At 35.3% G+C, this 24,589-nt stretch overlaps 1 protein-coding gene across 1 annotated transcript in view; it reads right to left on the bottom strand.

Annotated features, from left to right (window-relative positions):
• Positions 1-24,589, bottom strand: part of LOC143236003 (uncharacterized) — a 54,714-nt gene that overhangs the window by 26,875 nt on the left and 3,250 nt on the right. Inside the window, exons 4-22 of the mRNA XM_076474185.1 lie at positions 23,383-23,832; positions 22,996-23,210; positions 21,427-21,613; positions 20,095-20,196; positions 19,135-19,245; positions 18,511-18,993; positions 17,885-18,099; positions 14,275-14,461; positions 11,162-11,263; positions 10,768-10,878; positions 10,101-10,583; positions 9,386-9,600; positions 6,827-7,013; positions 6,318-6,419; positions 5,108-5,218; positions 4,477-4,962; positions 2,446-2,660; positions 1,019-1,205; positions 139-240 (exon numbers count right to left, since the gene is read on the bottom strand). Coding sequence (XP_076330300.1) covers positions 139-240; positions 1,019-1,205; positions 2,446-2,660; positions 4,477-4,962; positions 5,108-5,218; positions 6,318-6,419; positions 6,827-7,013; positions 9,386-9,600; positions 10,101-10,583; positions 10,768-10,878; positions 11,162-11,263; positions 14,275-14,461; positions 17,885-18,099; positions 18,511-18,993; positions 19,135-19,245; positions 20,095-20,196; positions 21,427-21,613; positions 22,996-23,210; positions 23,383-23,832 — 4,251 coding nt within the window. The remainder of the gene's footprint in view (positions 1-138; positions 241-1,018; positions 1,206-2,445; positions 2,661-4,476; positions 4,963-5,107; positions 5,219-6,317; positions 6,420-6,826; positions 7,014-9,385; positions 9,601-10,100; positions 10,584-10,767; positions 10,879-11,161; positions 11,264-14,274; positions 14,462-17,884; positions 18,100-18,510; positions 18,994-19,134; positions 19,246-20,094; positions 20,197-21,426; positions 21,614-22,995; positions 23,211-23,382; positions 23,833-24,589) is intronic.

Here is a 24,589-nt window from a genome sequence, read left to right on the forward strand (position 1 = left end):
CTGTATTTTCTCTAATAATTTCATTTGAAATAGTATTATTTTCTTTCCTCTTTTTTTTTATGAAATAACATTTCATGAATCTTACAAATACATGTTTATACGATTTCCAGTATACATATACCGATTAAACGGTCTTACCTTGTAAGGCATCTGGGTTGGACATCAATCCCTGCAAAACACTTTCTGGAAGTCTTGCAAAGGCTGTATCTGTTGGTGCAAATATAGTATGGGGTCCACCTTCTGTAATGGAAATATAAGTTAATAAAACATAAACCAAGCTTTGGTATATGTGATAAACTAAAGAATCTGGGCTTTCGCAGTATTTTACTACATAATATTAAGACATTTATATACACGGCGGTAAGTAAGTTTGAATGCTTATAACATAGAAAATTGGATACGCACAACACAGATAGCACATTGCGTAGCTTCGTGGTTAACTGAAACAAACAACAAGTATAACAATAAACTTTAGGTCACATGTTAAGTTACTAAGTTATAACAATAAACTTTAGGTCACATGTTAAGTTACTAAGTTATAACAATAAACGTTAGGTCACATGTTAAGTTACTAAGTTCCACCTTTTCATTTTCTAGACGTACATGAACTCCCCCTCCCCCCCGGTTGTAGACCGGTAGGCATGCGGACTTATAAAGCTAAAAATCAGGTCTTGGTGCCCGTGGTGAGCACAATGCAGATGGTCCATTTTGCACTTTTGTGCTTAGCTACAAACAAACAAACATGGATATTATATTGAACAAGCTAAAAAAATAATAATAGAATAACTGTTTAGTGGGTTTTAGTACACAATAGATTGATATATAAGCTTATTTATGTACGTTTTTGCTTTAAGTTCAAAACTAATTTCACCGAAATAACTGAAGATAATATGAAACTGTTGATTTGAAAACCAATTTAATGTGAATATTCGGTGAAATAATATTAGGGTTGGAAATAAACTTTTTTTTTATTCCAATAGCCAAATAAGTGAATAAGCCAGATATGTGAGAACCCTACCAAGAAGGGTATCTTTCAGTCCAGATGTCAGGACTAAGGACATCAGTTGGCTGAGATTTGGGTGTTCTTTTAGTTCGGTGAAGATATCCAATCCCGGAACTGGATAGATCAAGTCACTGATGACGTAGACATCACCGTTCTGAGCTGACGTCGAAGCAATCAGTTTAGATCCTCCAATCAAGATCAACTAAAAATAATAATAAATAAGAGGAAATAACAGCGAAACATTCTTTAACTATGCTTTTTTAATTTTCTGGGAATAAAATATACAGAATGACGTTTGGATAAACATCTTACAGAGAACGTTAAACTGTGGCGAAAACTACCATGTAGATTTAGGGATCAATATATGTTACACTTTGAGCCACTCAGTAAACATACGTATTGTTGATTAATTACTAAAATAGCTTACAACACATTAACACACACTGTAAAGAACAAAAACATGCAATTCGCGAGTTTAACAAAACTACTCAAGATACCTAGAATCGTTTTTGGCCAAGTTTTGTTTTGATAGCGAATATTGAAACGATTGTGTTTTTTCAGAGCAAAGTCACATTGGGCTATCTGCTATGTCCGCCTCAGGGAATCAAACTCCGGATTATAATACTGTACGTCTGGAAACTTACTGCTGTCCCACCCGAGAACTTTAGGAACGAGTGGAAGAATTGGCCGATTAGCATCCATCTCTTCCGTTTACATCTGCATCATTCTCTTATGATAAGATGAATGTTTGGATAATAATAAAGATGGAGATAGATAAATATAGGTAACCAGGAGTATTAAGTAAAGAAACTCATCCTTTGAAGACATCCAACCACCAAGAAACACGTGTTTTTGGTTTGGTCGTAAAATATTGTGGGGAACATAACACTTTCCTTCATGTCATCACCTTTGTAACTTCTAATATATAGAGGTGTCTGCATTAAAACGTTTTATACGTATTATTTTGCTTTCGTATTTCGCGCAAAGCCAAATAAGGGATATCTGCGTTAGCCATTTCTAATTTAGTAGAGTAAGGCTAGAGGGAAGAAAGCTAGTCATCACTACCCACCTCCAGCTCCTGGGCTACTCTCTTACCAAATATTAGTGGGATTGACCGACACTTTATAACGTTCCCCCATGCTAAAACAGGCATGTTTGGCCTGAGGTAGGTTCGAACTCGCAAACCTTAGATTAGGAGTCGAGCGCCCTAACCACCTGGCCAGGTTTCAATAGTACAAGTTCTTTCTAACACTTACTTTACAATAGTTTATGTAGCTTACAACAACGTTTCGCAACAAAGTGAGAACTTGATCTGATAATTATTGAAAATCAGTAAACAATACAAATATGTACTATTAACGGTTTCAACAGTCAAATGTAATATATACAAAGTAAAGAGACAAACGTCTATAATAAGAATACCGTTACTTTAAAATTCACACCTTTCCACCATTAAGAACGTTAACAAAGATCTGACGGCCGTTATTCGTATCTAGCACCATGTTGTTCTGTAAAGTTTCTGGTTTGAAAGAACGATTAACCACGTGACAGAGAAGTACACGCCGCAGTAATTCTGGATTATTTCGGAGTTCCTCCAAACGTCCACCAGGAAGGTTAGTAAACGCATTGTCACTTGGGATAAACAGAGTGAAAGGTCCTGTTAAAAGATAAAAAAAACAACACATAACAGACAATAAAATATATTTTTTCACATGCTGTAAGTAAATTTAAGTGACTGATTTATTAAACTATTAAACAAATACATCGTTTACTTACTAGATGTAAACTAGTTATATTTCCTCGAAATTTGCCTTATTACACCATTTTGTACAATATTTATAACCATTATACCTTAAGAACGTCCACAACAACATAAACCATGAAAATAAATTACACCTAGACTCTAATGTAAAAATATCACCACTATAGCAATGTTATCAGAAAGGGGTTCAGTTTCCCTCGGTGGACTCAGCAGACAGTCCAATGTGGCTCTGCTATAAGAAAACACACACACTCATACACTAGCAGAAATGCTATTCTATGATTGATTGTTCGGTTAGGATCTAGGCCATCTGAACGGTGTGCTTTTCTGTATTCTCAAGACGGCTAGTATGGATATTAAAACTTTAGTTAAAGTAAAGGACAGAACAACATATCGACTTTCTTAGGTCATCTTCAGGTTAGCAAAGAAAGTTTGCTTCTCTGTTACAATATTTTTTCTGATTTCTTCTAATTGCATCTTGGAGAGCAGTTTAATGTGCTTTTGTATCTCGGGTTTGTTTTCCGGTTTTCTTCTCACTGGATCTTGTCTCATAATTTGGTGAACAAACCTGTCTGTTTCTTTCTGTACTTACATCCTCACCTTTCCTGTTTTTTTTTTTCCTCAGCGTTTCACACTTTCATCTTGATAAGTCACTTTTTCGTTGGCCAATTTTTGGTATCGTGACTTTCAACATTTTTTATCACTTTATACTCATAACGAAGTTAAAACTACATATGAAACTTACGAGGATTCAGTTTTTATATTATTCTTGCAAATCTGTATGAAGGACTTGCGATTCCTTCGGTCACAGAACAACTCAAGTCATATTTAATACTTAAAAATATATAAAATGGGATAGAAATAGAAGATTAAAAAACAAAACAACTCTTCACCACTGTTGACGTGGCATCATTAGTCCTAGCGTACGCTTAGAATCTTCAACCAGAAAGATCGCTTTTATTTTGAAACAATGATTCTCCACTAGGTGGACTCACTTTGGAATTCTGCATTAAACTGACTTTACGTGGTTTGAGAAGTTTTATTAAAAATTAATTTTATTCATAATAATAAATATATAAAATAAAATTAATGTACATTATTAAATAGGAAATAATTAACATATTTCCATTAAGGAAGTGATTTAGGAAAAACTAAGTTACAAAATAAGATATTTTTGTTGTCAATTTTAGAGACGATTTATTTTATAATATTATTCATTTTGGTGCAATGTAAAGTTATTGAGTTATTTCTTTAAAAAATGTACACGTGCACTAAATCACCTCTTTTTAAATAAGAGACCCAACTATAATGAAACTTTGTTAGGAACTTCCCCCTGTGATGTTGAAAGACTATATGAAGTTCCATCCAAATCGGACTGAAACAGAAGGAGTTTTGCGAACAGATGGACATAAACCTCTTTTATGTATAGATTGACGGTGTTTGCGTGTTTTTCTTACGGCAAAGCCACATCAAGCGATCTACTGAGTCCACCGAGGGGAACTGAACCCCAGTCTTTTACGTATAGATTGACGGACATTAACCTTTTTTATGTATAGATTTCTAACACACAGATATTAAGTCAACTAAGTTAAAAATTTATAATTCGCTATATTAATGTATCACATAATTTCGTATCGTTTAAAACTCCAGCTAAGAGCAACAACAGATAACTTAGTGAAATAAATTTAATAATTTAGATTTTTGTTTTTACCTTTCTCACTCAGCATGTCCAACAAACCCGATACTTGAAGGAGGTCGTAAAAAATTGTGAGACCAACTGGTTGGCCTTGAATATTGAGACCAGGCATCTTAATAACCTGAAGGATTGTGTTTGTTGGTGGAAGAACACCTTCAACTTCCAGTCTTGGTGGAGAAGGTACTTGAGCACCATCGGTTCTTACGAAAACTTCCTCGGATGGTGGTTTCTGTGGCTCACCAGAAGATGGTACATCATGACCTGGTTGAGGACGTTGGTGTTCAGAAGAAGGACCGGTTGTTGTTGGGATAATCGACTGACCAGATAAAGGTTTTTCAGGACCTTGGGGCTTTTGTTGCACTTGACTAACATCTGATGTTCCAGGACTCGGCTGTGAAGCTGGTGGCGCGAAAAGAACACGGTCAATCACGTGTATGACACCATTTCCTGTAGAGATGTCAGATTCCTGAATGTTGGCGTCGTTGACTCCATAAACTCCACCTGTAATGAATGTAACAAACACAGATAAAATATCTGACATAACGTAACACGTTTCTAGTGGTTTTAGTTTTTGTATTTAAGCAAATTAATGGTAACATATTGGATCGTAAGTAGTCATAATATATCTTCATTTTAAATCCCTAACCTGATTTTAGGTTAAACTGCAGTTGCTTGTCACGAGATGTCGGGAGAGTAAAACCACTGGTGAACTCTTTCTTATAGTGAACGCCCTCTACTACATGGTTCATTATTAGTTCTGAAAAGAACAAAAACATAACATTACTCTTCTGATATATTGATTGTAAAGGTTTATTTAACTATTAGTAAAAACTTATACGATCAATAACTGATAATCTATTTTACATATATCCAAGATGTAACATTCAATTCACATAAACCAGTGTTAGTCGAAATTAATTCAAATGTCTCGTGATTGTTCATTTTATTTTGATTTTAAAGTACATATGCAAAGCAATCCATTTACATGTATAAGTAGAAACAGTCTTATTTTAGGACGTGTTAAGTGACCGACGTCCGAAAATGGAGAGAAGTTGTAATGCTATTCTTGGACTGTAAAAATGGAACCAAAGTAGAAGTTAAGGGAACTTCGACAAAATAATGATCATAAGTTGACGTTTATCTCAGAGCTCACTATAGAATACTGTTTATTTGTCTTGAGTGTCAAGAACATTACTCATGATAATTTGTAAACAAAGGCAACTAAAATTGAGTACTTTTGGAAACATGTAAATCATTTAATTTAAATGCAACAAACGTCAGAATATATCCTAATGTAACTGATCTTTTTAACATTTGTCAACATTTGGCTATTTCTATATTACCATGTTAAAGCCTTATATAAATTATGATATGATAACCGAAAACAAGTCCAAAGTGCTTATTACAGTGGAAAACATAAAAGAATAACTTCAGTTATGATTATAGTTTATGTTATGGAGAATAAGATTACTAAAAGTGTGCTATCTGGTCTCATAATAGTGTTTAATCCCTTTTTAAATTGATATTAGTGTGAAAAACTCTAATGTTTGAACTTGAACATGAAATTAGCATTCACAAATTTACTTGTCTACTAAATTTTATGAATCGGTAACAGGTCACACTCATCAACGAATGGGCAACAAACGAACGTGACACATTCCAATATTTTACGCAGTGTATACCACGCCAAAACGAGGATATTATTACACTAAAATACGAATCAGCCTGATTTTAGTTATTTGATGTTACGTAAGTTAATAATCTTCTTATATACCGTTATTTCCTAACTAGTAAGAAAACATGTCTCAAGTACACTTGGTATAAGTGTACAACGTTTATTAGCTGAAGAGTCATACCTTGTAAAACGTCTGGCTTGGACAACAAGTCTTGTAAAACACTTTTTGAAAGTGCTTCGAAAGCTGCGTCTGTTGGTGCAAATACGGTATAGGGTCCATTTCCTAAAATAAAAGGTATAAACTTTAATTTCAAGTCTTCGTATCTATGTATACAACGAAAGGGTTTACACACATTACCCATTATGATAACCTTAAAAAAAACCCTCGTCTACTGAGTTATTGAAACACTTGATTCCTTGCAAGTATTTGTCACACAAGCAATGTGTTATATGTTTGTGAAAAAAAAATCGATACCTCTTTAATAAACCAGATTTTGTGCTCAACTGGAAATCTGTGATCATTTGATAACAAGCGCCTAGTAAGGAGCATTTCTTATTTCATTTAAGTCCAACATTGCTCATAAGTAAAAATTTACTCTCATATGTAACATTACATTCTTCAAACTTCACTAAACGTGAAGTATAACGATGACACATTGTTACAGTAAACTATGCTTCAAAATATCTTACTTTGAAGAGTTTCTTTTAGTCCAGATTTCAGGACTAAGGACACCAGCTGGTTGAGATTGGGGTGTTCCTGTAGTTCGGTGAAGATATCCAATCCTGGAAGTGGGTAGATCACGCCATTGATGACGTAGACATCTCCATTTTTAGCCAAAGTTGACGCAACCAGATTTGATCCTCCAATCAGTTTTAACTGAAATAGGACATATCATTTGATCCTCCTATCAAGATTAACAGAAATAAAACGTAACAGTTCATCCTCCAATTAAGATTAACTGAAATGAAACGTAAGACTTGATCCTCCAATCAAGAGTAACTGAAATAAAACGTAACACTTCATTCTTCAATCAAGATTAGGATTAGCTGAAATAAAATGTAAAAGGTGTCAATGAATGAATAAATCACCCATTTCTGAATTTCTTGAATGCTGAGTAGCTTGAGGAAAACTACAGAATTTTGTTTAAGGCAGTTAAAGAATAGTGTTTCTTACTGAATGTTTGATAGATACAGATATTCCTTACAAATAATTATAGTAATTTATAACAAACCAAAATATTTCGGGGACGATGCCTTCCAGAGTAGAGTATAATCACAACAAATAAGCTCAATGTAAGCATATCGAATCATTTCTGATAAGGAACAAATAATTTGCTGACTGGGGCATTCATGACCCACGAATTTCTTTTTAACCCCCAACCGGTAAGTTGGAATAATTGGATTATGATTGGTAGGGTGAAACAAAATGATACATGGGTAATAAACTTTAAAAGTTTTATCAAAATGACCCATAAACGACAAACATACGTAAGAAAGTGATGTGCGACGGCACATTAGTTCTGCTCAATACTTAAGAATTGATTAAGGACAGAATACGGAAAACACCATGTAGAGAGCAGCACTAGTCGAGTAAGAATGCTGACTTGAAAACTGACGTGGGTCATTTTGACCCTGCCCAACCAGTTAAGAGTAAATAGTATTAGCATGAAATAATTGTGCTTTAAATATGGGGTTCGAAACCTTTATCATGAATCACTAAGGCTCCAATATACCGAAACCACATTTATTATCCCAGTAGCTTATACATCTATTCTAAGGGAGGCTCATACCTGAAAATCCACTTTAGTAGAGGGAGTCTATACTTACCTTAAGGAGGTTCGTACCACAAATAGAATCCCATTAGGACACCCACCCGTCGTAGCTCAGCACGTGTTCCAAGTTTAATCCCTCTAGATGTTGAGTTGTAGTATGAACACAGTTTTATATCTGACATCCTAAGGGAGGCAGGAACACAAAATTCGATTCCAGATTCGGGTTCAGCGACCCTGAACACTAGGAAGGTCGTTGTTAATACCCATACCAGCCGTTCTGAGATAGATACATTTTTTATTTCAAATGGGCTTCTCATCCTCAAGAGGGACCCTAAACACCTACTTCATATCGGATTTTAAATGCCCTTGAAAGGGGGATAAACCATATTTTAAAAGCATCCTGAGCTACCTCGAATACGCCTGCCCAGTTTGGTCATACTAGCTCTAAAACTGTGAGAGAAGTTCATGGGCAAACAACTTAACAAGTAAACAGCGTGAATTAACACAGGAATTTATTACATTACAGGTGTTAAACCGGAATCTAGTAGTGTTGTAACTAACCTTTGTTAGTTTGCGCGAACCTTACAAAATTTTAAATTATTCCACTATATTAATTCTTTAGGCTATGCAAAATAACAATAACATTTTATTTCTAAAAATAACAAAACATAGACTTATTCCGCAAGTTCCTGTCACCAGCACGTTATATCAGAATGTACTGAAAGAGCTTCGTTATGTGCATAAACTATAATAATTCAACGAATTTGAATGGCACAAGGAGATACTTTTTACATGTTCCCTCACTTGAATTAAGAATGACTCGTAAAATAATTCTTGGGTCACACACACAATCGGTCCGGCATGGCCATGTAATTAAAGCACTCGACTTGTAGTCCGAGGGTCGCGGGTTTGAATCCCCGTCACACCAAACATGCTTGCCCTTTCAGCCGTGGGGACGTTATATTGTGATGGTCAATCCCACCATTGTTGATAAAAGTGTAGCCTAAGAGTTGGCGGCAGGTGGTGATGACTAGTTGCTTTCCCTCTAGTCTTACACTGCTAAATTAGGGAAGGCTAGCACAAATAGTCTTTGGTGGCTTTGCGCGAAATTCAAAACAAACCAAACCACACACACAACTGTTTGTTGCATGACACGTAATTTTCCCTTTAGTTTCACAGATTAAACATCGTTTGCTGTACATTTTGAATTATTCGTTGCTTCAAACGTTGAGTTTTATTCAGTGTTTGATCTTCAGAAACGTCTGCTATAAAAACGTTTCGGTCGAACTGTCATATCTGGGCTCCAAACTTCTACTTCTTATTAATAACTTACTTTTATAATAGTTTGTGAAACTTATGGCAACTTTTCGTAATAAAGAAATATTCTGTTAACTTTTAATAATCAAATGTAATTTAATCAAACAATAAAGAAAGAGAAATACCCAAGTTAATAACTTTATTAGTTTCAGGTTCATACCTTCCCATCGTTGAGAACGTTAACAAAGAGCCGACGGTTGTCATTGGTTTCAACAACCATGTTGTTCTGTAGAGTTTGTGGCTTGATAGAACGATTAACTACATGGTTGAGAAGTACACGTCGCAGTAATTCTGGATTATTTCGGAGTTCATCCAAAACTCCAGCAGGAAGGCTAGCAAAAGCATCGTCACTTGGGATAAACACAGTGAAAGGTCCTGTTGACAGAAATGTGTTTTTATGGTTGTGAAAAATTACTAATATATGTCAGAAGAATTACGAGTATATACTTTTCAGGACATAAACCAAAAACCGTGTTTGGTATATCTTGCATGATACTGAACCACAGACCGTGTTTGGTATATCTTGCATGATACTGAACCACAGACCGTGTTTGGTATATCTTGCATGATACTGAACCACAGACCGTGTTTGGTATATCTTGTATGATACTGAACCACAGACCATGTTCGGTATATCTTGTATGATACTGAATTTTATCTTGTTTTCGCTACACCAAATTCTCCAAAGTAAATTTTATTATCGTGAAATGTTCAGTACCAAATTTTATTTTTATATACATAAAAAAACGCACTTGAAATAAAAAAATTGTTAGTTTTTAGTAAGATTAGTGTATATATATATATATCGTTTAAAAACAAAAATTCATTTAACTGAATCAACTGCACAAAGACATTGGTATACTAATAGTGTTTACCTTGTTTATTAAGCATGTCAAGCAATCCTGATGTTTGGAGAAGGTCATAAAAAACGGTGAGACCAACTGGTTGTCCTTGAACATTGAGACCAGGCATCTTAATAACCTGAAGGATTGTGTTTGTTGGTGGAAGACCACCTTCAACTTCCAATCTTGGTGGAGAGGATACTTCACCACCATCGATGTCTACAAAAACTTCCTGGGATGGTGGTTTCTGTGGCTCACCAGAAGGTGGTACTTCATGACCTGGTTGAGGACGTTGGTGTTCAGAAGAAGAACCAGTTGTTGTTGGGATAATCGACTGACTAGATAAAGGTTTTTCAGGACCTTGGGGTTGTTGTACTTGACTAACATCTTGTGTTCCAGGGCTCGGGTGTGAAGTTGGCGGCGCAAAAAGAACACGGTCTATCATGTGTATGACACCATTTCCTGTAGAGATGTCAGATTCCTGAATGTTGGCGTCGTTGACTCTGTAATCTCCATCTAAAAGTTCATGTGACAAATGTAGATCATATATATGATACTTTGGTGATGAAAAATAGAGACAACACTAAATACGTTTTTTAAATACAAGTTTATAGCCCTTTTCTTTTGATCATTGGATAAGCTTAGTATGAACTTAATAAAATAAAAAAATCATATTGAGTCTTCACTTTTACGCACTAACCTGATGTTACGAGAAACTTTAACTGCTGACCACGAAGTGCCAAGAGACCAAAGCCACTGGTAAACTCTTCCTTATAGTGAACGCCCTCTACCACATGATTCATAATAAATTCTGAAGAGAATAAAAATCAGTGTTATCTTACACTTCAAAACAGCTACTGCTATAAGACATGCCCTTAAATTAATGAAATAGATCAGAAAGCTCACTAATTCAAATATATGATTATTGGAAGTCAAAAGGGATTAAATAAATCAGAACTAGTTATTAAAGTAACTCTTTTTTAATCTAAATTGTTTTCGATTTTTCCGGTGTTAATTTCGTAAACGTACTGATATTTTCTGATTTTTTTTTTAACCACGTGCCTGTAATGCACGTATGTGATTGGAGAGTATACCTCGTAAGGCGTCTTGATTGGACAGCAACTCTTGCAAAACATTTTCTGGTATTGCTGCAAAAGCTTCGTTCGTCGGTGCAAATAAGGTATAAGGTCCTTTTCCTGCAATTAAGTATTATAGCTTCAAACGTTAAGCAGGAATGTGTTTATTTTGATAAACACTGCTGGTCAAAATCTTAAGGCCAATGAACATAAAGAAAAAATATGCATTTTGCGTTGTTAGACTCAACCACTTATTTGAGTAGAGCTTCAAAAGATGAAAATAAGAAAAGTGAAAATAAAAATAAAAAACTTTTCAGAGTTTAATAGGAAAAATGTGAACACTATGAAATTAGCCTAAATACTAGCTGGTCAAAAGTTTAAGACCATACTGAAACGAAGTGTTAGTCGGTAAACACGTAACGAAATTTAGTCATTTATGTTCAAGCATTAACGTTGTCAACATCTCCCACTGACATCGCCTGTGTTACATAGGGTAAAAACATGGCAAAGGCTAAAAAGTTGACAGAGTTTGAACGTGGCAAAATTGTCGAGCTGTAAAAGCAAGGTCTCTCTCAATGTGCCATCGCTGGTCAACTTGGGCGTAGTAAAACTGCTGTTGCAAATTTCTTAAAAAACCCCAAGGGATACGGAACGAGAATTTCAAGTGGTCGGCCCAAGAAATATCGCCGGTGTTGAGCAGGAGAATTCGACGGGTTGTCCGGCAAGGCACCAGCCGATCGTCGAACCAGATTAAGGCCCTTACGGACGCAGAATGCAGCTCAAGAACAATAAGTCGGCATCTACGAGGGAAAGGCTTTAAAAAAGATAAACGTCTTTAAAGGCCACGCCTCCTTCCACACCACGAAACAGCTCGGTTAAATTTTGCTGAGAAGCACCAAACATGGGACGTAGAAAAGTGAAAGAAGGTTTTGTTCTCTGATGAGAAACAATTTAACCTGGATGGTTCATATGACTTCCAACGTTACTGGCACGATAAAGATATCCCACCGGATACATTTTCTACACGACACAGTGGAGGAGGTTCCATCTTTTGGACCAATGAAGCATCAGGTTATACAGCAGCTGGCTACATTGACATGTTCGAGAGAGCATCCTTATTGACTGAAGGCCCTCGCTTATGTGGAAATGACTGGATCTTTCGGCAGGACGACGCTGCAACCCACAATGCCCGCAGGACAAAGGACTTTTACATGGCGAATAATGTGATTTTTTTGGACCATCTAGCGTGCTCATCCGAACTGAACCCCATTGAAAATGTTTGGGGCTGGATGGCAAGAGTAGTCTATAGAAATGAACGTCAATTCCAAACAGTGCATGATATTCGTGAAGCCATCTTCACCACTTGGAATAACATTCCAGCCAGTCTTCTGCAAACGCTTATATCGACCATGCCAAAGCGAATGTTTGCAGTTACTCGCAATGACAGCCGTGCAAGTCACTACTGAGACCTCTTGTTGGGCATTTCCTACCCTGTTTAGGACTTCTTTTTGGTATGGTCTTAAACTTTTGACCAGCTAGTATTTAGGATAATTTCATAGTGTTCACATTTTCCCTATTAAATGCTAAAAAGTTTTTTATTTTTACTTTTCCTTTTCTTATTTTCATCTTTAGAAGCTCTACTCAAATAAATGGTTAAGTCTAACAACGCAAAATGCATATTTTTTCTTTATGCTCATTGGCCTTAAGACTTTGGCCAACAGTGTATATTTTTTCACTATCGTATACTGGAAACTTAAATTTACTGGAACTCAACTTACTAGAAAGATATTTTAACAAGTAGAACGAGTATAAATATATTTTAACAAGTAAAAGTGTAAAAATATATTTTAACAAGTAGAACGTGTAAGAATTCAGCAAAATATTGTGAAATTTCAAGCAACGGTTTAAAAGTAAATGTTATGGAAATGTTTAAAAACTTCATTGTAAAGAACATTTCAAATATCTGGACTTTCAGAGACGTAAATTTTTAACCAATGAAATGACCAAACAGTGGACAGAGCTACATATAACAAAAACTGCCTTAACTAAAGTGCAAATTCGAAGAAAAGACATGTATTTTTTCTCTACTTATACTACTGTAACGATATTTATGGAACTAAACGCCTTTACAATATTACAGTTATAACTTCTGATACGTGCTTTATCAGTAAAGTTGCAATCTTAAATAAAAAAAAAAACAATAGAAAGTTTGGGCGAATAGAATGTTTTTGCAATACAGGGCTTCTGAAAAAGGTATTGTAAATATGAATATCTGTTTATACTGACAGTTGAAAAAAAGCACGCAATTTTTTCATAGCTTCTAGGCGTTAAAGGGCACGAGCTACAAATGCTTATTTATCTACTAAGCCCCCCGCTAATGCAGCGGTATGTCTTCGGATTTACAACGCTAAAATCAGGGGTTCGATTCATTTCGGTGGGCTCAGCAGATAGCCCAATGTGGCTTTGCTATAAGAAAAACATATACAAAAAACATTTATCTACTAAAACACAACATTGACTTTAATTACTATTGATTTATTCAACTTTATCCGACCTAGAATTAGCATTTTAATTTTGTACTTTGTCCCACGTGCTTGGAATATTTTTATAGCAGGGTAATAATAATAATATTCATGTCTTTTTTTTTTCGGAAAGTTCCCTTTGCAAATAAACGGAACTCCACAGAAATCTGTTTGCATGCATAAATGTATTTAAGGTGTATTCTTCAACTGCTTACAAGACTATGTGAAGCTTGAAAAAATAATTTTAGAACGTTTCCTAGAAGCCTTTGAGACTACAATTATTTTGAGCACTTCAAATTGTAAATGTTAAAAAAAAATTACGACGTTTTAAAGTGAGCTATGTCAGGCTCGGGTCCATTTCTGCTCTCTTTGGAGGGGAGCAATGGAGATTTTGTTGACCTTTCTCAGCAATTTGTAAATTTAAAAAAAGCATTTAAAAAGCATTTTTTTTAATTTGGTAATAGAATTTCTAAACCGCTAGGGAAAATGATGAACTTGGATGAGCTACAGTGAAACCTAGGGGTGCTCGGTCCATCCTAGCGCCCCCTAGCGCCGACTCTAAACTATACTGTATTTTGTTTCAGAGGCGTGAACGTGTGAAAAACTTACCAAAAAAGGTTTCTTGTAGTCCAGATTTCATGACTAAGGACACCAACTGACTCAGAGTGGAACGTTCTTTTAGTTCAGTGAATATATCTATTCTAGGAATGGGATAGATTAATCGATTGATGACGTAAAATTCGCCATTTTGAGCCTTTGTTGATGCAATCAGCTTTGCTCCTCCAATCAAGATTAACTGTAAAAAGATACAAGTTACTAAACAAAACCTTCAGAAGGTTGACCAGATGATATTTATTGTACTCAACAATCACGTCTTTTTAACTTAGTATTTCTATTATTTGTTTGATTTCACGCAAAGCCACTCTAGGGCTTTGTACATGCTAAGAGTCCCTAATTCTGAAGAAGCGATAAACTAGAGAGATGACAGTCAGTCAATACCACCCACCATGAACTTGTAACTTATTATGATCAAAAAGTAGGATTTGACTGTCGCTCTTGTAATGCGCACTTAAGAAGCTCCCAAAGTGCAGTAACGGGACGCCAACCTCGGATCCTTGACAAACCAAACCATGGGCTTAATATTATTTACTTTGTATTAATAATACTTAACAATACATCTACTATGTAGGAAGCTGTAACTTTTTTTTTTTAGCTTTGTACTGTTAGTTACGATTTCTGTTTAAGTGGAACACTCCTGAAGATGCTGCAAATCAAAGAACTTGATATTATAAGGTCGTTTATTTCTGGTATTTTTTGACAGGTTAATTTCTACAAAGTGAATATTGTTTATCTGTTCATGTATTGTTAACTGTATAAAACAACATTCTAAAGAACCTGCAGAAATGTGAATAGAGAAGACAGATAACTGCACATCATATAAAAAGTTTCGTGAAGCTATATTCTATGTCACACTGAAGATACCTAAAATGAAGCGTTTCGAATAAGGACGGTAACCATCTTACTTGTTTGTTTACATAATAGTTGTTTTATTGTAAATATACATTATTCAACTGAAATAAATTAGAAATTTAAAGATAGAAACCTTCAGTTGTCTATGTAACAATAAACATGTTTTGTTACGTAATCGTTCTCCGGTGGTAAGTCTTCGGATTTACAACATTAAAATCAGGGGTTCAATTCCCCTCGGTGGACTCAGCAGATAGCCCACTGTGACTTTGCTATAAAAAACATATACACACGCACACGAACAAGTTATGTAATGGAAGTCCTACGAAAACATTATTTACAACATCACGTAGGAAAACAAAATTGAATTTTCACAAAAGAAGAAAGAAACCTGACACTAACGAATCAATATAACATGCAAGCACAATAAAAACGACTGACACTAACAAATCATTATAACATGCAACAATAAAAACGACTGACACTAACAAATAAATACAACATGAAACAATAGCAACAATAAAAACAATTTACATTAATAAATCAATATAACATGAATCAATAACAACAATAAAAACGACTGACACTAGCAAATCAACATAACGTAACACAATTAACACTAGGAAATGAATATAACATGAAAAAACAACACCAGTAGTAACGACTGATACTAACAAATCAAAATAACATGAAACATCAACAACAATGCTAATGTGAGCGTCCTCGTCAAATAGATCTACCTTTTCCAAGAGCGAATGTTCGACTACAGAAAAGAAATTTTACCTTCCTGATGCGTTTAGATTTTTTTTTTTTTTTACGTATTAAAAACACTGCTGTTAAAGTGCTTTAAGTAATTTGGTGTGGCCCGGCATGGCTAGGTGGTTAGGGTCGCTCGACTTGCAATCTGAGGTTCATGGGCTCGAATCCCCATCATACCAAACACGCTCGCCCTTTCAGCGGTGGTGGCGCTATACGATGATGGTTAATCCAACCATTCATTGGTAAAAAAAGTAGCTCAAGAGTTGACGGTGGGTAGTGATGACTAGCTGCCTTCCCTCTAGTTTGACACTATTAAATTATGGAAGGCTAGCGCTGATAGCCCTGGTGTAGCTTTACACAAAATTCAAACAAAAAATTTTTACTTAAGAATAATAATAACACTAGTACTTACCTCTGACACTAACAGCTTACAATAACAAGTTTTTATTCCACATATGAAAACTAAATCTGAAAACGTACGTAACATGTTTCTAATAATATATAAATTAAACCTGAAAACGTACGTAACATGTTTCTAATAATATATAAATTAAATCTGAAAACGTACGTAACATGTTTCTAATAATATATAAATTAAATCTGAAAACGTACGTAACATGATTCTAATAATATATAAAACTATTTTCGAAAGCACACTTATGAAGGATAAAATATTGGACATAATTATGGAAAAGGTCCGAAAATAAAAGTTATTAACTAAAGATACTACAGAAATGACATTTCTTTCTTTATCATGTTAAAATTAACTTTACTAGAGTATAATCATATTATGGTAGTTTATACTCTGCTTTATTCTCATCCAGCCAATCATAAAGCGTCGTACTAGCTAATGTTCTGTAAAAGTACAGGCAATCGTACTATGCCCAGCAGTAGTGTGAACCCAACCGTGATTCTCACGACTGAGATATCGCATGACAAGTATTTAAAAATCAAAGTTTTAGTTGACGAAGGTTGTTTCACGTGGAAATTGGAGCAATAATCAAAAGAGGGAACATGAAAAAATAACGTAAATAAAAGTGTTCGAAATAAAAACAAGACTAAAATGAAGCTCTAAAACTGAAGTATCCCAGCATACGTTTCGAACTGGACAACAGTGAACTACAGATCTTACCAACGTACTTGATACAAATGTTACTTCGAGAACAGTACGATGAAGGTTGCATAATAAACTAGTATCTGCTGGGAAACGTCTTGTGGTGAAAGGTAACTGAACCAAAAGTGTGGAACGGGCATCAGACTACAAACAGTGGAATAAGTAAATATATAGAGGTTTGCTCTTTACAGAACAATAAATGTTTGGTGACAATCAATGAAGTTTGTTCGCAGGTGGAAAGGAATATGTATCACAGTCAATGTACAATATTTACAGTGTAACTTAATATAAGTTTGGGTCTGGATCTCAGTCAACATTGTTGACGTACTCGAAACTGGTGGCTCTCTAAATGTTAACACCCTCAGCAACAATGGACAGACATTCATTCATCTTTTAGAAAGTCAACGACCCCAAACATGTAACAGATTTGGCAAAACGTTGGTTGAATGGTAAAGTGGTCAACGGGATAATCACAACCACAGCCTGGCCTGCACAAAAGCCCTGAAATAAACTTTTTTGAGAACGTATTGGTTTACGTAAAGTATGACAAAGTAAACAAACAAACAAGTAAATGGGTTGAAATGTTGAAAGTCATAACAGGACAAGTGGAACAATATTCAACAATTATACATTGATAAACTGTATGGCCGCATGAAAACATTGGCGTAATACTTCGTGTGAAGGAAAGTTGAAATATTTATACATTGCACAATTCATTTGCTTTTATTTTCTACTTTATACGATAATGTTTCTACTCTTCATAAATTCCTTACCTAGTTGTAATTACTAATTTCTAACCACTTTATGTGTACTGGATGCGTGCTTCTACAAGTAATTCCGTTACTGTATGCTATAGAGTTATATTAAATAAACGCACACCTTTCCATCATTAAGAACGTTAATAAAGAGCCGACGGTTGTCATTCGTTTCAACAAGCATGTTGTTCTGTAGACCTTGTGGCTTGATAGAACGACTAACTACGTGGTTGAGAAGTACACGTCGCAGTAATTCTGGATTATTTCGGAGTTCATCCAAAACTCCAGCAGGAAGGCTAGCAAAAGCATCGTCACTTGGGATAAACACAGTGAAAGGTCCTGTTAAAAAGAAATAATGAATAACAAAATATTATTGTTTGTATGTGAAAATGGAACACAAACTCAAATAGTTTACTAAAATATAAATGAGAAATGAATTTCGCAAAATATATTTATTTTACGATTATTATTTAGCATGTTAGATTTACTCAAGTACGTGTCCAAAGATTATTTTCTCAACTAATGTGCGTACTGTTTTCTCTTTCAGCTAAGAACTGTTTTCCGTAATTTGGTGAATGAAAACCGTATGTTTGTGAAAATAAATCAATACGGAATAAAAGTTCCAGTTTATTTACATGGATTTTAATTTGCTTTTTAAACATTTGCACTTTTGCACACATGAACTCATATAACTTGTATAATTTCAAATCTTTATTGACCAATTACAAAATAATGATAAACAACTTTTACCTTGCCCACTCAATAGGTCCAGCAAACCCGATACTTGAAGGAGGTCGTAAAAAATTGTGAGACCAACTAGTTGGCCTTGAATATTCAAACCAGGCATCTTAATAATCTGAAGGATTGTGTTTGTTGGTGGAGGACCACCTTCGACTTCCAGTCTTGGTGGAGAGGGTAATTGACCACCATCGGTTCTTACGAAAACTTCCTCGGATGGTGGTTTCTGTGGCTCACCAGATGGTACTTCATGACCTGGTTGAGGACGTTGGTGTTCAGAAGAAGGACCAGTTGTTGTTGGGATAATCGACTGACCAGATAAAGGTTTTTCAGGACCTTGGGGCTTTTGTTGCACTTGACTAACATCTGATGTTCCAGGACTCGGCTGTGAAGCTGGTGGCGCGAAAAGAACACGGTCTATCACGTGTATGACACCATTTCCTGTAGAGATGTCAGATTCCTGAATGTTGGCGTCGTTGACTCTGTAATCTCCATCTAAAAGTTCATGTGACAAACGTAGATCATATATATAACATGTAAACTTTCAAGATATTTTATTTTTTACACTGATAAGAGGCTTAGTAATAACTCTTTAATCTGTAATTATAAACAAATGTTGATATATTATCAACTAACCCGTTATCAGGACAAATTGCAGCTTTTGACCACGAGATGTCGGGAGAATAAAGCCACTGCTGAACTCTTTCTTATAGTGCGCACCTTCCACTACATGGTTCATAAGTAATTCTGAAAAAGAAAAATGCAAAAAACATTGAATAAATCTAATTAAATTTGTTGTTTGTTTTTTAGTATTTCGCACAAAGCTACTCGAGGGCTATCTGTACTAGCCGTCCCTAATTTAGCAGTGTAAGACTAGAGGGAAGGCAGCTAGTCATCACCACCCACCGCCAATGAAATATCATTCTATTCTATATGTATAATAGGTATAATATGTATAATATGTACAATAGGTATAACAGGTACTTCCAGTCTGTTTAAGAAAGGTTTTTTTCGTAATAATTGCGCTATTTTTTGACTTATTTTTTACGGAAATCTTTCAGGCTTTCTTATTAGGAGTCTATCTAACTTGACGTTATAATGATGTGGATGATGTAATATCACACACATAACGTCATTTTTGACCTGGTCCTTGGAATTCATTCCTGAACAAGCATTTACTGTATATTGGTTTGGTTTGTTTTGAATTTCGCGCAAAGCTACACGAGGGATATCTGCCATAGCCCGTCCCTAATTTAGCAATGCAAGACTAGACGGAAGGCAACTAGTCATCACCACCCACCGCCAACTCGTCGGCTACTCTTTTACCAACGAATAGTGGAATTGACCGTAACATTATAACGCCCCCACGGCTGAAAGGGCGATCATGTTTGGCGTGACGGGGATGCGAACCCGCGACCCTCAGATTACGCGTCGCACGCCTTAACACGCTTGGCCATGCCGGGCCTCCTATATAAATAAGGATAAATATGTTTCATTACAAATAAAAATATAATTTTTTTCTTAATTAACTATTTATAGATAATGTAGTTCTGGTTTTTTCTTCACTTCTATTTATTTATAAAATTGAGAATTTACCTCGTAATGCATCCGAATTGGACAACAACCCTTGCAAAACACCTTCTGGAACGGCTGCAAAAGCTTCGTCTGTTGGTGCAAATATGGTGTAAGGTTCATCTCCTAAAATTAAATTTATACACTATCATTTCGAATGTCGAGTGCGACTTTCTGAAACATGTATTCGACACAAGCCCCAATATAATTCTTTACGTGGTACGTGGATGATTGATTTGTAAATTAACAGGAAGTTTCTCATTTCTGTTTCGAGATAAACTGCTATTTATAATGTATATTCGACTCAACCACTTTTATTTCTACAGATAAATGCTATACGATAGTTTACACGGTGGTTGGAAGTTCGCGCATGGGTACACGAGAGTTATCTACGTTAGTTGTTCCTAATTTACTAGTGAAAGACTAGAGAGAAAGCAGCTAATCATCATTATCCACCGCTACCTCTTCGGCTGGTGGTCAAGCGTACGACTCGTAATCTGAGGGCCGCGGGTTCGAATCCCCCTCACACCAAACATGCTCGTCTTTTTAGCCGTTGGAGCGATATAATGTGATGGCCAATTCCACCATTCGTTGGAAAAAGAGTAGCCCAAGAGTTGATGACGAATAGTGGGATTGACCGTAACATTATAACGCCACTACGGCTGAAAAGACAGCATGTTTGGTGCAAAGGGGATTCGAACCCGCGATCCTCAAATTATGAGTCGAGCGCCCAACTTCCTTGCTATGCCGGGCTATCATAAAAGGAAGTGTCTTAAGGAAAATGTTTTGTCGTCATTGTTTGTGAATGCGTATTGAAGTGTCACTTACTATCTTGTGATTTACTATCACAATTTTCCTACTCTTTTAGGAAGTTTCTAAAACAATCTTTGTGTATTCAGTGACGTAATTTGGAGTATGCTAAATTAAACTTTCTTAGTTCGGTTTTATTCACAATAATATGACGAACGCTTTCAAACGTATGAAAGTTCTGCCTGATTTACGACGATGCTACCCCCCAGTGGCATAGCGGTATTCTGTGGTCTCATACCACTATAAACCGGGTTTCAATACCCATGGTGAAGCTTTGTGCTTAATAACGAACATCGATAATGTTAACCTTAACTTATGTTGATCTGGCGATTGAGACTATAAATTCAACTCAAAGTTTTTAAAGTCTTATAAAACTTGGTTTCTGTTCATGTTGGTTCTTTAACAAAATTCTAATTCGTATCAAGTCTTGTTATTGATTGTCCCACAAAATTCCTAATTAAGATTCTTATCACCTATTAAACATCTCTCTACTCTAAGCGTGTCTTCTGACAAGAACGTTATAATGGGAAAGTGAGTTAGTCTTACCACGAAGGGTTTCTTGTAGCCCCGACTTTATAACTAAAGACAGTAGTTGACTGAGATTGGGACGTTCTTTTATCTCACTGAAAATATCCAATCCAGGAAGTGGGTAGATAATACGATTAATGGCGTAGACGTAACCGTTCTGAGCTACGGTTGATGCAATAAGTTTGGATCCTCCAATCAGAATTACCTGAAACAGTATACAAACAGAAATGGTATGACACTGAAGTCGTGCTTTAAAAGATATTATGAGAAAGCTGTAAGTTAATTACGGCTAACTGATAGAAACACAATGTACTTCTAGGTTAGTTATAACTGACTTATAGAGACGTTAAATAACTAGTTAAAATTAGCTCTAGGTTAATATGATTAACTTAAGGCATAATATAACTAAAATAGTTATTACTGAATTACAGAGACATAAAATAATGAAAACTAACCGATAGAAACATAATATAGCTCTAGGTTAGGTATGGCTAATTGGTAGAAACATGATGCAACATTAGGTTAGTTATAGCTAATTGGTAGAAACATAATGAAACGTTAGGTTCTATATGTTGTTTTACGATATTTAAAAAAATAACTTCGATTTATTAAGATGTATGACACTTTTCACACACAGTTGGTATAATATGAAATATACTATAAATGGAAGCCTTTCGTTGTTTGTTTTGTTACTGATTCATCAATAAACGTTTTGTTTTGGGCATTTTCACAAAAAAAGTATGTTGGAGCTCTACTGAACTGGTAAGCAAAACCCTTTGTGTTTTTTTTTTCTGGTTATTCATTCAAGACGGGAAAAAAAATTTACAATAGGGAATCGACTTGCATTAGAAAACTGTTTAAGACACATTTAATAGGTACGTCAGCATACAACGAAAAATTAATAAGTCTCATAACTTTTATTTTTGTGTCTTCAGAAAATTAAGAAAAAAAGCTTAAGACTTGGAACTGATCTCACAACAATTACAGCCAAATGTAAAACTATACACGACAAACTCTCGCTTTTCAATTATTTTATATTATTAAAGGTCTGAGGTCGAGGTTTTGTGCAAACGGAAAACAACTTATTCCTACGCTTTAGCTGCTCATTCTAGGTTGTTTTTATGCGGATTTATATAACCTTTAAAGCGGTGATTTGTCAGATAGAATGTAAACTTACAGGTACTCAGGTATAAATGAACGTTTATGGAATATAAAAACTTACCCACGTGTTTTACACAGCAGTTAATGTTCTATGAATGTCCCCTTTAGTCTACTAAGAAGTGGGTTAACAATGCTATGATTACTCCAACCTATTAGTTAGACATCTCTAACAATCCATCAGAGTTTTGGACTGGTTGACCTGTTTCCCTATTCAACTACTGGAATTACTACAGTTTTGTTACTACACATGTACTTTAAATAGCTAAGTAAAACCCTCATTTAGCTCACTTAATGTAAAGTTATCTTCTCTTTCCCCAGAAAAAAAAAAAAAAACATTATGAAAAAAAGATAAAGTATTCTCGTTTTCCTTACAATATAAATACAATGTACAAAACATTAGGAATTTGGCTCTGTTAAAATAAATACCTTTCCACTGTTCAGGATGTTGATAAATAATCGAAAACCATTATTAGTTTCTATAATCATGTTGTTCTGAAGGGTTTGTGGGTTGAGAGAAAGTCCTAAAATATGGGTTAAAAGTACACGCCGTAGTAACTCTGGGTTATTCCTGAGTTCCTCCAAAACTCCATCAGGAAGGTTATCAAAGACATCATCAGTTGGGACGAGCACAGTGAAAGGACCTACCAATAAATAATTCATAATATACATTAGATGTTCTGGAGAATCAAACAAAAGCGTCCAGATATCTCAAAATGGGATTATTAAATTTTTATAAATAAATTTGCGCCGGAATCAGTTTTACGATTCATTAAAAAAAATTACAAAAATGAAATCTAAGTTGAAGTCTCGTACCTTTTTGGCTCAGTAGTTCAACTAGACCCGACGTCTGAAGCAGATCGTAATATGTGTTCAAACTGATTGGTTGACCTTTGACATTAAGACCAGGCATCCTGATTATTTCAAGGATTTCATTTCTTGCTGGAGGAAGAGATCCTTCAGTCGTTTCCAGTTTTGGCGGAGAAGGCACTGAATCATCTTCCTGGAGAATTGATGTTTGTATCTGATCAGAAGGTGGTACTCCAAGGGTACTTCCAGGATGAGGTATTTCTTTGATCGGTGGGCTCTGAGGGTGTCTTTGTGAAACACCTTCACCAGATGGAGGACTTTGGACTTGGTCAGGGAGACATTGACAGTCTTTTAAAACTTCACTGGGTAGTAACACGCGGTTGATAACATGGATAACGCCGTTTAACACTGCGAAATCTGGTTCAACGATAGGAATGCTGTTCACCAGCATAAGTCCTGTGAACAAAAATATTGTTTCAACTTATATAAAACTCAGCAACGAAAGTTTTATTGTTTCAACGGACGAGCTCTCAAATAAATCTGAAGTGATGAATGGAATTATCTTGAAAATACTACCGTTTCTATCTTTTTAAAGAAAAACGTGGCTTAAAGATCTAATGAAATCATCCTTAAAAATGTTTCAAATTTTGTTTTTCAACACACGAACATTAATCAAAAATGTAACGTGATCACCCTTGGAAATATTTGAGTTTTTTTTGTTTTCAAACAGACTAAATTGGCTTAAAAATGTATATTTAAACCAAATTAGTTAATTGTATCTCAGAACGGCTGGTGTGGGTATTGACGCTTTCACTAATAAAGCAGAAAACCTTTCGACATTCCTAGGTCATCTTCTGGTCAACATTGTCAAGAGACATAGGAATGTTGTATTTACAACCAAGTTACAAGTACAATGAGGTTCCAACTGTAATATTTATTGTTTATCTATTGTTGTCTGGTAATTTCTGTTTCACCTGTACTTACGTTTTTTAAAGGAACACTAAATTTCTGTAACAAAGCTGACTTCAAGGGGTAATGTTAACATCGTTTACACTAGCATTACGATTTTTTTTAATTACTGGTAGTTATTAATAATATTTACAAAAGCGGATACTCCGTTTGTAACTACGTCACCTCAATGAAACTGGTTGACACCATTGTTTAGTTTTTCAGTTATCATGTAACTAAACAGAAGAAGAGGAAATTAAAACTT

Source organism: Tachypleus tridentatus, chromosome 13, assembly GCF_004210375.1.
Source record: "Tachypleus tridentatus isolate NWPU-2018 chromosome 13, ASM421037v1, whole genome shotgun sequence".
Classification (NCBI taxonomy): domain Eukaryota; kingdom Metazoa; phylum Arthropoda; class Merostomata; order Xiphosura; family Limulidae; genus Tachypleus; species Tachypleus tridentatus.